The sequence below is a fragment of the Callithrix jacchus genome, chromosome 4 (genome assembly GCF_049354715.1).
Source record: "Callithrix jacchus isolate 240 chromosome 4, calJac240_pri, whole genome shotgun sequence".
Classification (NCBI taxonomy): Eukaryota; Metazoa; Chordata; class Mammalia; order Primates; family Cebidae; genus Callithrix; species Callithrix jacchus.
The window spans coordinates 89,699,524-89,714,507 of NC_133505.1; the positions used below are offsets into that span (position 1 = coordinate 89,699,524).

At 37.5% G+C, this 14,984-nt stretch overlaps 1 protein-coding gene across 14 annotated transcripts in view; it reads right to left on the bottom strand.

The window, feature by feature from the left end:
• Positions 1-6,659: 6,659 nt before the first annotated feature.
• The window catches only part of CEP162 (centrosomal protein 162), a 116,883-nt gene continuing 108,558 nt past the window's right edge, over positions 6,660-14,984 (bottom strand). For 13 of the 14 annotated variants that reach the window (XM_078369707.1, XM_035296242.3, XM_078369709.1 and 10 more), the window contains 2 exons: positions 8,104-8,238; positions 6,660-7,039 (listed from right to left, as the gene is read on the bottom strand). In XM_078369707.1, the coding sequence (XP_078225833.1) occupies positions 6,833-7,039; positions 8,104-8,238 (342 nt within the window). In that variant the 3' untranslated portion in view covers positions 6,660-6,832. Of the gene's footprint in view, positions 7,040-8,103; positions 8,239-14,984 lie in introns of those variants that run through there. The other variant, XR_004741909.3, reaches the window with a different exon arrangement.

Consider the following 14,984-nt stretch of genomic DNA (forward strand, 5'->3'; position numbering starts at 1 on the left):
TACCTTTTCTGAAAGTAATTATGAGGTGTTTGCATGTGTTCCAGAACCAGGCATGCTTGGATTTGAAATGAATGGCCCACTGATAGTCAAAAGGACAAAGGAAAGGATGGGTGCAGCTACACATTAATAGGCTCACAGAATAAAAATACACAAAAACACACTCAATAAATTACTTATAACCTAAAATTTATTTTACATAAATAATAGGAAACTGTAATACTTTTACCAGCCTCTAGGCATGTGGTTACTAAGCATTTGAAATGTGGCTAGTCCTTTTGAAGATGCAGTATGACAAAATACAGAAACTCAATTTTTATATCAATACTGGTAATACTTAGGTAGATTATATAAAAGCATTTCACTTGCTTTTTACCTTTTAATTTTTTTTTTAATAGGCAGGGTCTTGCACTGTTCCAGGCTGAAGTGCAGTGGTGTAATCATAGCTCACTGTAGCCATAAACTTCTGGATGCAAGCAGTCCTCCTACCTCAGCCTCCTGAATAGCTGGGACTACAGGCACATGCCACTACACCTGGCTAATCATAAATATTTTTAAGAGATGGGAGCTTTCCTGTGATAGGATTGTAAAGGTCCATTATGGAAGTATGGATCCCGGGGGTCTTTTACTCACTTTAGGAAACCTCTCCTGGCTCCACACTAGTCCCAGCTCAGCAGGCTTCCGGATCTGCTCTCCTCTGCTCTCGGCAGGGCCCATCACTTCTCTGGTGAATCCCAGCATGCTCACTTAGATGATGATCTTGAAGTGTTAGTATTTACTGGCTATTTTTGTTCCTCACCATCAAACAAGCACTCACTAGCTGCTCTAGTTAGCAATCTTGAACCATAACTCGAGGAAGCGCATATTCTTAATTTTCTCTTTGACAAATACAGCTCCAAGTTCTTAGGGAAATGGGTAAAGGAATGTGAGCACAGTGGTGCTCCAGTGTGAGCCCTGGGCCTCCAGACTAACATGGAGAGCTGCTGGAAGACTGTGCAGACACTGCTCAAGCCGTGTGGAATCCCACAGGCTTCTGATGCCTGAGAAGCCCAGCACCAGGTGCCACTGCCCCACTGAGGAGGGAGGCAAGGCACTTTCACCCCCAAGACTAGATACTGCATGCAGCTGCAGCCACCATACAAAGGGGCATCGACACTATGCACTACAGTACTTGCCTGCTTCAGGCCCCCAGCACAGCAGCCCCGCCCCCACCTGAACTCCAAGTAGCTGCTGCTAAGCCCTTTGCAGTCACCCCTGCTGCCCCAGGCCACGTGTGTAATGGGGGGGCTGGGCACTTACCTGTGACTCCAGCACAGATACCGCAGCAGTGGTACATGGAGGAGCAGTAGGCTAACTGTGCACACGACTCCCCACTTCCACTGCTCCCCACTACCCCAGCACAGCTACCCTGCCCTTACTTGAACACTGCAGCCATGGCCCAGCATTCTCCGAGAGCTCAACTCCCAGAGGGCCCTCTGCAGTCACAGCTGCTGCCATCTCCACCCCTAGCATCCCCAGGCTAGGGAGAGAATGAAGAGGCTGGGTACTTTTGCATGCCCCCAACACAGACACCCCAGCTGCAGTACAGGAGGGGCCAGGCCATGCACTGCATCACTCTCTTCCTCCACTGCTCCCCACCAAACAGAGATTGCCTGCTTTGGGGATAGTCCCCCAACACAGCTGCACCACTTCTGCCTTAACAGTATGGTTGTGGCTTGGCATTCCTCTAAGAATCTAACTCTCAGAGGCTATGGCTACCTATGCTCCTACTGCCACAGGGCCAGAAAGGGAGCTGGGAGGACTTTCATGTATCCCCAAGAGTGAAATCCAGTGCTGCCTCTGTAGGAGGGAAAGGCTCCACTGCCACAGCTGAGATCTGCCCTCCCCAGTGAGAGGCATACAGCGTGGCAGCCCTGCTTTTACCTGATTATTTCAGTTGCAGCCCAGAGTCCTTCTCAGAGTCCAAACCCTACAGGCCTGTGATCTGCCTTTGGACTCGAACTGCTTCAGTTTTGCCTGTCCCCACCTTACAGTTCTGCTGGTGACCCAGGAGCCTGCCTGCCCTTCTCCATCACAGCCAGCAACTGAACTCGGGGATGGCCCAACCCTAGTACAGTCCCTTCACGATGTTTTAAATAGAGTGGGGCCTGAGAACTGGTGAACTATCTAGCCCAGTCCAACACTGCTGGCACCTGACAACTGCCCTGGGGCCTGAGGTCAGGCTGACCCAAACAGGAACACCAGTACAACTGACAACTGCAGAGGCCAGAAGGCAGAGCAATACCCTGTATGACACAACACAGCAGGATGATACTCACCATCATAAAAGGGTGTAAGAACAAAGCTCACAGGCCCTATAAAGCAGTTACACAATTGAAACTTCAAACCAACTAGCATCACTGGCAGGAATAAAACCTCACGTATCAATATTAACCTTGAATTTATTAATAAGTGGCCTAAATGCCCCACTTAAATTTAAGGTACAGAGCACCGAAATGGATGACAAAAAAAACCCCCTCAACCTTCTGCTGTCCATAAGAGACCCATCTACTTGCTAAAGACTCAAAAGGATAAGAAAAGGCCTTTCACACAAATGAGAAACAAAAGCAAGCAGGAATAGCCATTCTTAAACAGTCTTTAAATTAACAACAGTTAAAAAAAAAAAGACAAGGATATTCTATATAATGATAAGATTTAACTATCCTAAATATATATGCACCCAACACCAGAACACTCAGATTCATAAAACAAATACTACTGGACTTAAGAAAACAGACCGATAGCAATACAATAATAGTAAGAGACTTCAATACCCCACTGACATTACTAGACAGATTGAGGCAGAAAATAAGCAAAGAAACTCTGGACTTAAACTGGTATATAAACCAAATGAACCTAATAGACATTTGCAGAACATTCTACCCAACAATCTCAGAATATACATTCTTCTCATCTGCATGTGGAACATTCTCCAAAATCGACCATATTCTTGGCCATAAAGCAGGTCTCAATAAATTCAAAAAAATCAAAAGCATATTAAGTATCTTCCTATACCACAGTGGAATGAAATTAGAAATCAATACCAAGAGGAAGTCTCAAAACTGCACGTGTAGTCGGGCACAGTGGCTCATGCCTGTAATCCTAGCACTTTGGAAGACCAAGGCAGGTGGATCACCTGAGATCAATAGTTCAAGACCAGCCTGGCCAACATGGTGAAACCTTGTCTCTACTAAAAACACAAAAAGTTAGCCGGGTGTGGTGGCATGCATCTGTAATTTCATCTACTTGGAGGCTGAGACAGGAGAATCACTTGAACCCAGGAGGCAAAGGTTGCAGTGAGCCAAAATTGCACCATAGCACACTGGGCTGGGTGACAGAGCAAGACACTGTCTCAAAAACAGACAAAATCTGCACAAGTACATGAAAACTAAACAACTTGCTCCTGAATGACTTCTGGGTAAACAATGAAATTATGGGAGAAATAAGAAAAATTCTTTGAAATAAATGAAAACAGAGACATAACATACCAAAAGCCCTGGATAAAGCAAAAGTAAGGCTAAGAGGAACGTTTACAGAATAAATGCCTCCACAAAAGGACAGAAATATCTCAAATTAGCAACCTAGTATCACACCTCAAGGGACTAGAAAAACAAGAACAAACCAAATTCAAATCTCTAAGAAGATAAGAAATAACAAAGACCAAAGCAGAAGTAAATGAGACCAAACAATGACAGAGGATCAATACAGCCAAAAGTTGTTTCATTGAAGTCTCTTACTATTATTGTATTGCTATCGGTCTACTTTCTTAAGAATAAACAAAATTGACAGACTTTTAGCTAGGTTAACCAATAATGAGTAAAGAAATGAAACTGGTAATAAAACATCTTCCAAAAACAACAAAAAGCCCAGGATCACATGGTTTCACAGTGAAATTCTACCAGATATACAAAGAGCTAGCATCACTCTTACTGAAAAAGGAAGCCTCCCTAACGCATTCTACAAATAAGAGTTTCACTGTGATACCAAAAATTAGTCAAGGATACAAGAAAAAAAGAACTACAGACCAATCTTCCTGATGAACATAGATGTAAAAATCATCAAGCAAAATCCTAGCAAACCAAATGCAACAGCACATCAAAAAAATAATACATCATGATCAAATGTGCTTTATTCTAGGTATGGAAGGATGGTTCAACATACACAAATCAATAAATGTGATTCATCACACAAACAAAACTAAGAACAAAAACTATATGATCATCTCAATAGATGCAGAAAAAACACTAGATAAAATCTAACATCTCTTAATGATAAACACCCTCAACAAACTAGGCTTTGAAGGAACATAAGTCCAATAATAAAAGCCATATGTTACAAACCTATAGCCAACATCATAATACATGGGTTAAAGTTGAATGTATTTCCCTAAGAACTGGAAAAAAAGACGATAGTGTCCACTCTCACCACTCCTATTCAACATAGTATTGGCAGTCATAGCCAGAGAAATCAGACAAGAGAAAGAAAAGACATCCAAATTAGAAAAGAGAAAGTCCAATCATCTGTCTTGCTAATGACATGACTGTATACCTAGAAAATCCTAAAGACTCTTCCAGAAGGCTTGTTAAGTGAGTTCCGTAAAGTTTCAGGATACAAAATCAATATATAAAAACCAGTGGCATCTTTATTCACTGTAACATTCAAGTTGAGAACCAAATTAATAACTCAATCCCATTTACGATAGCCAGCCCCCTCCCTCCCCTACAGTACTTAGGAATACTCTTAACCAAGGAGGTAAAAGAGAACTACAAAACACGGAACAAAGAAATTGCAGAAGACACAAGCAAATGAAAAAACATCCCATGCTTATGAATTGAACAACCAACACGATTGTTTTAAATGACCATATTGCCCAAAGCAATCTACAGATTTGATGTAATTCCTATTACCACATTTTTTTCAAAGAATTGGAATAAACAATCCTAAAGTTCACACTGAAACCCCTGCCCCCACCCTCAGAAAAAAAAAGCCTAAATAGCCAAAGAACTCCTGAGCAAAAAAGAACAAATCGGGAGGCATCACATTGCTTGACTTCAATACAATTCCAGTAACTAAAACAGCATGGTAGTGGTACAAAAATAGACATAGATCAATGGAACAGAATAGAGAACTCAGAAATAAAGCCACATACCTACAACTAACTGATCTGACTTTCTCTTTTCTAATTTGGATGTCTTTTCTTTCTCTTGTCTGATTTCTCTGGCTATGACTGCCAATACTGTGTTGAATAGGAGTGGTGAGAGTGGACACTATCGTCTTTTTACAAAAATATACACTGGGGAAAGGAATACTCTATTTAATAAATGGTGCTGAGAAAACCGACTCACCATATGCAGAAGAATACAACTAGATTCTTACCTCTCATTATATACAAAAATTAATGCAACATGGATTAAAGACCTAAATGTAAGACTTAATAATGTTAGAAGAAAACCTAGGAAAAACTCTTCTGGATTTTGGCCTTGGCAAAAAATTCACAATGAAGACCCTAAAAGCAAATTTAACAAAATGAATAATAAATGGGACTGAATTAAAATTAAAGATTTCTGTACAGCAAAATAAATAATCAACTGAATAAACAGCCTACATAATGGGGGAAAATATATGCAAATTATTTCTCTGAGACAGGACTAATATTCAGCATCTACAAGGAACTAAAACAATTAAGAAAAAACTCCAAACAATCCTATTAAAAACTGGGCAAAGGCCATGAACAGACATTTATCAAAATAAATACAACTGATCAACAAACACATGAAAAATGCTCATCATTATAGAAATACAAAAACCACACTGAGATATCATCTTATACCAGTCACAATGGTTATTAAAAAGTCACAAAATAACAGATGATGGTGTGAATGTGGAGAAAAGGGAGCATGAATATTCTGTTTGTGGGAATATAAATTAATTCAGCCTCTATAGAAAGCAGTACGGAGATTTCTCAAAGAACTAAAAATAGAACTACCATTCAACCCAGCTATCTCACTACTGGGAATCTACCCAAAGGAACAGAAATCTTTATATAAAAAGATACCTGCACATGTATGTTTAGTGCTGAAATATTTACAATAGCAAAGTCATGGAATCAACCTAAGTATCCAACAATTGTCTAAAGAAAATGTGGTATATATACATCATGGGGTATTATGCAACCATAAAAAAGAATGTAATAATGTCATTTGCAGCAACATGGATGGAGCTGGAGGCCATTTTCCTATGTGAGCTAAAACAACAGGCACACATAGGCATAAAGATGGAGATAATAGACATTGGGGACTCCAAAAGAGGAAAGAGTGTGAGGGGTAGTGAGGGCTGAAAAATTACCTATTGGGTACAATGTTTAGTATTTCAGAGATGGCTACACTAGAAGCTCAATTCCCAACATTATTTAATACACCCACATTGCAACAAGCACATATACCCCCTGGATCTAAAATAAAAATAAAAACCCCACATTATCAATAATAATGTGACAGAGTATGTTCAATTTTCTTTTCTATTTATAGCATACAAGTGAGACTTTCTCTGACAGAAAGGAACTTGTCCATAAATCACTCAAAATGTGACTGATTAATGATTTTCAGTAAAACACACAATGACACTTTCTTTTTCTTATTGGTATAAGGCAATTTATTTTGCAATGTTGCTTTGGTGGTTTGCTTTCTGGAAACATACTGGAACACTTGTTTTTCATAAGCTGTCCTGACAGTGGCACAATCCCATCCATCTTTAGGCCTTTTAAGGCCTAAGGTCATTATGAAATCTGAGTTTCTAGTTAATACTCTGGTGCATTCATTTCATCTTCAAAAGCAACTGGCACAACCACCCCTTGCCGCTGCAGCTCTCGGAGAACATCTAATATTGAGTCTAATTCTGTGCGGAACTTCTCCAGCTCACGATTCTTTAACTGTGCCAGTCTTTTCCATTTTTCAACTTCTTTGTTTTGCTCAGTTTCTACTACTTGGTGGGTTTGCTGTATTATCTGCAAATACAAAAATTCCACATTGAAGTTATAGTTCATAGTGGCAGGTGAGGAACAATTCATGGTCTTAAAGTAGGCAAACCTGGGGTTTCTTTGGGGGAACTCATGTGAAACATAATGCTCTGCATGGATGCAGCATTTTCTGTCTCCCAACGAGTATAAAAATCCCAACGGTGTTAGGGACTGAATGTCTGTGTCCCCCACAAATTCATATGTTGAAGTCCTAACCCTCAAAGTGGCTGTATTTGGAGTAAGGTTAAATGAGATCATAAGGTTGGGGACTTGATTTGGTAGGAATTAGTGTTTTCATAAGAAGAGACGCCAAAGAGATCTCTCACCCCTCTCCCTCTCCTTTGCACACATACACTGAGGAAAGATGATGTTAGAATGAGAAAAAAGGTGGCTAAGTGAAAGCTGGAAAGAGAGCCCTCACCAGAAACCTAATTGATCAAAACCTCAATTTGGGACTTCCGGCCTACAGAACTGTGAGAATAAATTTCTCCTGGTTAGCCACCCAATTTATGATACTTTGTTATGTCAGCCCAAGCAGACTAATAACACTGTTCAAACAAAGTTAAATTTCAGCACCAAGGCAAGTGCCTAAAAACATATCATGCCCTCACATCTGCTATTTTAATTTCTATTAATTTATCTGTTTGTAATTAAGTGTATAGTAATATTACTAGTGCTAGCTATATAATATTTTAAATAATCATATTAAAACATTTATTTCTTATAAACATTTGCTGAAATGACTTGAATATGGCACACCATGCCTTGTTCCCAGGTTAAGATGTGTAACTTTTTAGGAGCCTATCAATAATTAAGAACACGATACAAGCTTTTTCTTTTTTTCCAGATATAAGGATGCCAATCGCCAAGCACTTGAGATATAAAATCTCATTTTCTAGTAAAAGTTATAAATTTATTACATTTTTAACAAGATCAAAATATACTGGAAACACTTTAAGTGATAATTTTTGCTAGGGATGACAAAACTGTAGCAAATTAAAGGCACTTAAAAGTAAAGACCTATATAAATATGTAAACGTGATTTACTTTACCTGTTGAAGTTCCTGTTCTCTTTGTACATGTCTCATTTCCATCTGCTTAATTTTCATTTCTAAGCCCATGAAATGTTTCATCTCTGGTGTATGGTTTTCTCTGGCTTCTCTCAATTCTTCTAAGAGTTTTGTAATCTAAAATTGACATGAAGCAAATGGAAAACAAGAATTAATTATTTTTTAACAGGTAATCTTGAAAATCAAGAACATTTGTATAACATTTCTCTATAAAAGTAAGAGGCATCTTGGATTGTTAGAGTAATTCATAGCTTTCATTCTCTATATCCAGAAAATAATGGTTCATCCTGGCTCTGAGTTGACCTCACATTCTAAAAGGTTCCAGATGAATGAACCATTTTCTAACGCCCAGGTATGACAATTGGTAAAGAAGCTAAAAATGAAGTTGGCACTTTTTTTAATGCATTAAACTTTGCCACAAGGTATTTGTAAGGTGGTTACTTTCAGAATTAAATAAAGTACATTTAAAGCATTCAACATAGTATAGTGCCCCATGCACAGAAAGAGTTCAATAAATATGTATATTTTTCTTCTGTTAACACCCTATAATTCTATTTGTAATTCTCTATGGCCTTTATCATTTTATAATTTGTAGTAGTTCATTCCACAAATAAACACATACATATAAAGTAGAGACAATGAAGTACTGAGTCCTTTCTGTGTTGGCTGCTGTCTTAAGACCTGGGGAGGTAGCGATTAAAGACACAGTCCCTATCTTCGTAGAGTGTAGTGCAGTGCCTTCATATTGAGCTTGGGAAAACAATTAATTGTGTCGCCTTTATTTGATATAATCATGAAAAGAAATTACAACAAGAATCAGATTTAGCTAATTGTTTACATTAAAAGGCAGTAACAACCAGGCAAATGAAAATGGATAGAATTAACACTCATGTTTTATATGAAAACACCCATTACCTATAACAATGCTAAAAAATCCCACTATCTTACCCACATTAGTTGAAAAACATGCAAAGATAAAAGCAAATTAAATCAGAGGCAATCTATTTTAAATGTAGAACATCTTTGATGATATCATCAGTGAACAAAGAACTATGCAGACCATTTGCAGAAAGCTCAGGAAGAGGCCTCACAGAACATGCTGTGGTGATGGGTGTTGTTTCAGCATAAAAATTGTATGCTATAAAAGAATGAGTACTAAAATTATTTCTAAAAAACCAAAGATGATGACTCAACTTAAGAAAGGTGATAAAGGCAGAGTCATACACAGAATGGTCAAATACTATTTCAATTCCCGTAACCTTTGTAATGGCTGAAAAATGATTTTGAGTAACATTTCCAGCTGTTACTATCTTGTGATATACTGTTCCTGGTACACCAGTTAGGAAGTTCTGGTTTCCTGAATGAAGCAGTCAAGTGAATGAGAATTCTAATATGGTGTGCTATGATAAAGAGATGGCCCATGAGTAGTGAGGAAAGTGAGAACACCCAACTTGAAGAGGAGATGGGCCACAGAATTCCTAAGGCAGCTGTATTTGAATTGAGTCTTAAAGGGTAAATAGTAGTCAGTCATTATATTATGATGTGCTAGGCATTAGGCTAAGCACTTTACATATGTTGTCTCATTTAATTTTACTTATTAAACCTTATATATGTTTACTGTCTGACTCCTCACATAAAATGTAAGCTTCATTAGAGCAAAGATTTTTGTCTACTTTGTTCTCCTCACTGTTCCTAGCACCTATAACTGCCCATGGTAGAGAGGCAGTTGTTTAACAATTATTTCATGAATTAATTAGTGTATTCACCATTTGATGATTAAACATTCATTGGTAAATCATAGAAACATAGAAATCTGGTTTTAGACTAATAGAGAAAATTTCTGTTTATTTGCACCTACCTAAAAGAACCTTTAAGAATATAATTAAAACTGAATATGTATATATATTTTTAAAATCCTTGCATTTGAATGAATTATCCTATAGAGATAACTGAATACTTAATAAGCAAAGATGTATGAGAAAAAAATAAACTTCCTGCTACTTACATATTATAGAAGAAACTGAAAAAAAAAAAAAAAAACTGGCATACTAACAGTAGGGGATTTGTGAAAAAATTAGGAATGATTAGTAAGAGCCTAGGACCCAAATACAGAGGCAATAAGTTTTAATGATGGCACTTCTGTATGGTGGTTGGTAAGCCTGGGCACATTATTTCATTTTTCTTAGTATCAATTTCTTTATCTATAAAATGGGAATAATAGTACCTACTCTTTTGGTTGTGATGAAAATCAAATAAATAATGCATATAAAACACTTTGCACAGTCCCCTAGAACAGATTAAACTTTTGATAAATAATTATTACTATTATAATGCCTCTATTTTGAAATAGTACAATAGAAATGCCAATAAAGATACATACTGATATGAAAAGATTATACACACACACTGTTAGGTTAGAAATGCTTTAAAATCATATACATGCATACATACATGAACAAACATGTATTTACATGTGTACACACATGAGAACCATACCCATACTATTTGCATTTCTCTATATGTACGAATAGGAAAAAATCTGGAAGGATATAGAGCAAAATAGAACTAGGTGGTGGGATTATAGTGATTTTATACCTTCTAACTGCTAATACTAATTATTATGTATTAATAGTATTAAAAACACATTGAATATTCAATCTATGCTCAACTAAGAATGGCAATAGCACTATAAAAAGCTTAAAAGCATATATTTTTTTTCTGGTGTATTATATTGACTTTGAATTAGTAAAATGTTTTTATATTACTCTAATTCATACATTAAAAACACTTATATAAAGATTCCTTAAAATTCCACTCCCACAAAAATCTTTCCATTTGAGAAATTCAATTTTTGTTCTTTTTAACTTTTTAAATGGATATATACTTTACACACAAAAAGCACATACATTTTAAGTGTATCCTTTGCAGATTTATCTTTTTTCATTGTTAAAATTTATATGGTTTTGTTTTTAATTTTTTTTTTTTTTTTTTTTTGTGAGGAGTCTCACGCTGTGGCCCAGGCTGTAGTGCAGTGGTGTGATCTTGGTTCACTGCAATCTCCGCTTCCCAGGTTCAATCAATTCTTCTGCCTCAGCCTCCCGAATAGCTGGGACTACAGGCATGTGCCACCATGCCCAGCCAATTTTTTTGTATTTTTAGTAGCGACGGGGCCAGGATAGTCTCGATTTCCTGATCTCGTGATCTGCCTGACTTGATATCCCAAAGTGCTGGGCTTACACGTGTGAGCCACTGCGCCCGACTAATTTTTTAAAAATTATACTTTAAGTTCTGGGTTACATGTGCAGAATGTGCAGGTGTGTTATGCAGGTGTACATGTGCCATGGTGGTTTGCTGCACCCATCAACCCATCATCTACATTAGGTATTTCTCCATCCCTCTCTAGCCCACCACTCTGACAGGATGCAGTGTGTGATGTTCCCCTCCCTGTGTCCATGTGTTCTCATTGTTCCACACCCACTTATGAGTGACAACATGCAGTGTTTGGTTTTCTGTTCCTGTGTTAGTTTGCTGAGAATGATGGTTTCTAGCTTCCTCCATGTCCCTGCAAAGGATATGAACTCATTCTTTTTTATGGCTACATAGTATTTGATGGTGTATATACGTGCCACATTTTCTTCATCCAGTCTATCACTGATGGGCATTTGGGTTGGTTCAAGTCTTTGTTGTTGTGAACAGTGACACAATGAACATATGTGTGCACATCTTTATAGTAGAATGATTTATAATCCTATAGGTATATACCCAGTAATGCTGGGTATATATGGTATTTCTAGTTCTAGATCCTTGAGGAATCTCCACACTGTCTTCCACAATGGTTGAATTAATTTATACTCCCACCAACAGTGTAAAAGCATTCCCCTTTCTCCACATCCTCTCCAGCATCTGTTGTTTCCTGACTTTATAATGACTGCCATTCTAACTGGCGTGAGTTGGTATCTCACTGTGGGTTTGATTTGTATTTCTCTAATGACCAGTGATGATGAGCTTTTTTTTCATGTTTTTGGCTGCAAAAATGTCTTCTTTTGAGAAGTATTAGTTCATATTATTCACCCACTTTTTGATGATAGTTTCTTTTGCTGTGCAGTAGCTCCTTAGTTTAATTACATCCCGTTTGTCAATTTTGGCTTTGCTGCCATTGCCTTTGGTGTTTTAGTTATGAAGTCTTTGCCCATGCCTATGCCCTGAATGGGATAGAAGAAAACCTATGCCCTAGGTTTTCTTCTAGGGTTTTTATGGTTTTAGGTCTTACGTTTAAGTCTTTAATCCATTTTGAGTTAATTTTTGTATAACGTGTAAGGAAGGGGTCCAGTTTTAGGTTTCTGCATATGGCTAGCCAATTTTTCCAATACCATTTATTAAACAGGGAATCCTTTTCCCATTGCTTGTTTTAGTCATGTTTGTCAAAGATAGGTGGTTGTAGATGTGTGGTGTCATTTTTGAGGCCTCTGTTCTGTTCCATTGGTCTATATATCTGTTTTGGTACCAGTACCATGATGTTTTGATTATTATAGCCCTCTAGTATAGTTTGAAGTCAGGTAGTGTGATGCCTCCAGTTTGTTTTCCCTTTTTGCTTAGGATTTTGTGGGCTCTTTTTGGTTCAATATGAAGTTTAAGGTGTCTTTTTTCCAATTATGTGAAGAAAGTCAAAGGTAGCTTGATGGGGACAGTATTGAATATATAAATTACTTTGGGCAGTATGGCATTTTCGTGATATTGATTCTTCCTAACAATGAGCATAGAATGTTTTTCCATCTGTGTCCTCTCTTATCCCTTGAGCAGTGGTTTGTAGTTCTCCTTGAAGGGTTCTGCACTTGTTAGTTGTATTACTAGGTATTTTATTCTCTTTGTAGCAGTTGTGAATGGCAGTTCACTCATGATTTGGCTGTTACTGGTGTATATGAATGCTTGTGATTTTTGCACATTGATTTTTTTATCCTAGGAATTGGCTGAAGTTGCTTATCAGCTTAAGGAGATTTTGGGCAGAGATGATAGGGTTTTCTAAACACACAATCATGTCATCTGCAAACAGACAATTTGACTTCCTCTCTTCCTATTTGAATACCCCTTATTTTTTTCTCTTGCCCAATTGCCCTGTTCAGAACTTCCAATACTATGTTGAATGGGAGTGATGAGAGACAGTATCCTTGTGCTGGTTTATAAAGTGAATACTTCCAGTTTTGCCCATTCAGTATAATACTGGCCGTGGGTTTGTCATAAATAGCTCTTATCATTTTGAGATAAGTTCCATCAATATCTAGTTTATTGAGAGTTTTTAGTATGAAGGGGTGTTGAATTTTATTGAAGGCCTTTTCTGCATCTACTGAGATAGTCATGTGGTTTTTGTCATTGGTTCAGTTGATGTGATGAATTACATTTATTGATTTGCGTATGTCAAACCAGCCTTGAATCCCAGGGATGATGCCAACTTGATCTTGGTGGATAAGTTGCTGGATTTGGTTTGCCAGTGTTTTATTGGGGAGTTTTGCATTGATGGTCATCAAGGATACTGACCTGAAATTTTGTTGTTGTTACCGTGTCTCTGCCAGGTTTTGGTCTCATAAAATGAGTTAGGGAGGAGTCCTCCTTCTTCTATTGTTTGGAACAGTACAGAAGGAATGGTACTAGCTCCTCTGTGTATCTCTGGTAGAATTCAGCTGTGAATCCATCTGGTCCTGGGATTTTTTTGGTTGGAAGGCAATTAATTACTGCCTCAATTTCAGAACTTGTTATTGGTCTATTTAGGGATTAGACTTCTTCTTGGTTTAGACTTGGGATAGTATGTGTGTCTAGAAATTTACCCATGTCTTCTAGATTTTCTAGTTCATTTGTGTAGAGGTATTTATAGTATTCTTTGATGGTAGTGTTTATTACTCTGGGATCAGTGGGGATATCCCTTTTATCATTTTTTTATTGTATCTGTTTGATTCTTCTCTCTTTTCTTCTTTATTAATCTGGCTAGTGGAGTATGTATCTATTTTCTTGATCTTTTCAAAAATACCAGCTCCTGGCTTCATAGATTTTTTGGAAGGGTTTTTGTGTCTCTGTATCCTTCAGTTCTGCTCTAATCTTAGTTATTTCTTGTGTTCTGCTAATGTTTGAATTTGTTTGCTCTTGCTTCTCTAGTTCTTTTAATTGTGATGTTAGGGTGATTTTGATCTTTCCTGCTTTTTCTTGTAGACCTTTAGTGCTATAAATTTTCCTGTAAACACTGCTTTAGCTGTGTCCCAGAGATTCTGTTATGTTGTGTCTTTGTTCTTACTGGTTTCAAAGAAGTTATTTATTTCTGCCTTAATTTTGTCATTTACCCAGTAGTTATTTAGGAGCAGGCTGTTCAGTTTCCATGTAGTTGTGTGGTTTTGAGTCAGTTTCTCAATCCTGAGTTTTAATTTGACTGCACTGTGGTCTGAGAGACTGGTTGTTATGATCTCTGTTCTTTCTCATTTGCTAAGGAGTGTTTTATTTCCAATTATGAAGTCAATTTTAGAATAAGTGTGATGTAGTGCTGAGAAGAATGCATATTCTGTATATTTGGTGGGGAGGGTTCTGTAGACATCTATTAGGTCTGTCTGTTCCAGAGCTGAGTTCAAGTCCTGAATATCCTTGTTACTTTTCTGTCTCACTGATCTAATATTGACAGTGGAGTGTTAAAGTTTCCCACTATTATTGTGTGGGAGTCTAAGTCTCTTGCAGGTCTCTAAGAACTTGCTTTATGAATCTGGGTGGTCCTGAACTGGGTGCATATATTTAGGATAGTTAGCTTTTCTTGTTGCATTGATCTTGTTACCATTATATAATGCCCTTTTTGTCTCTTTTGATCTGTGTTGGTTTAATGTCTGTATTAT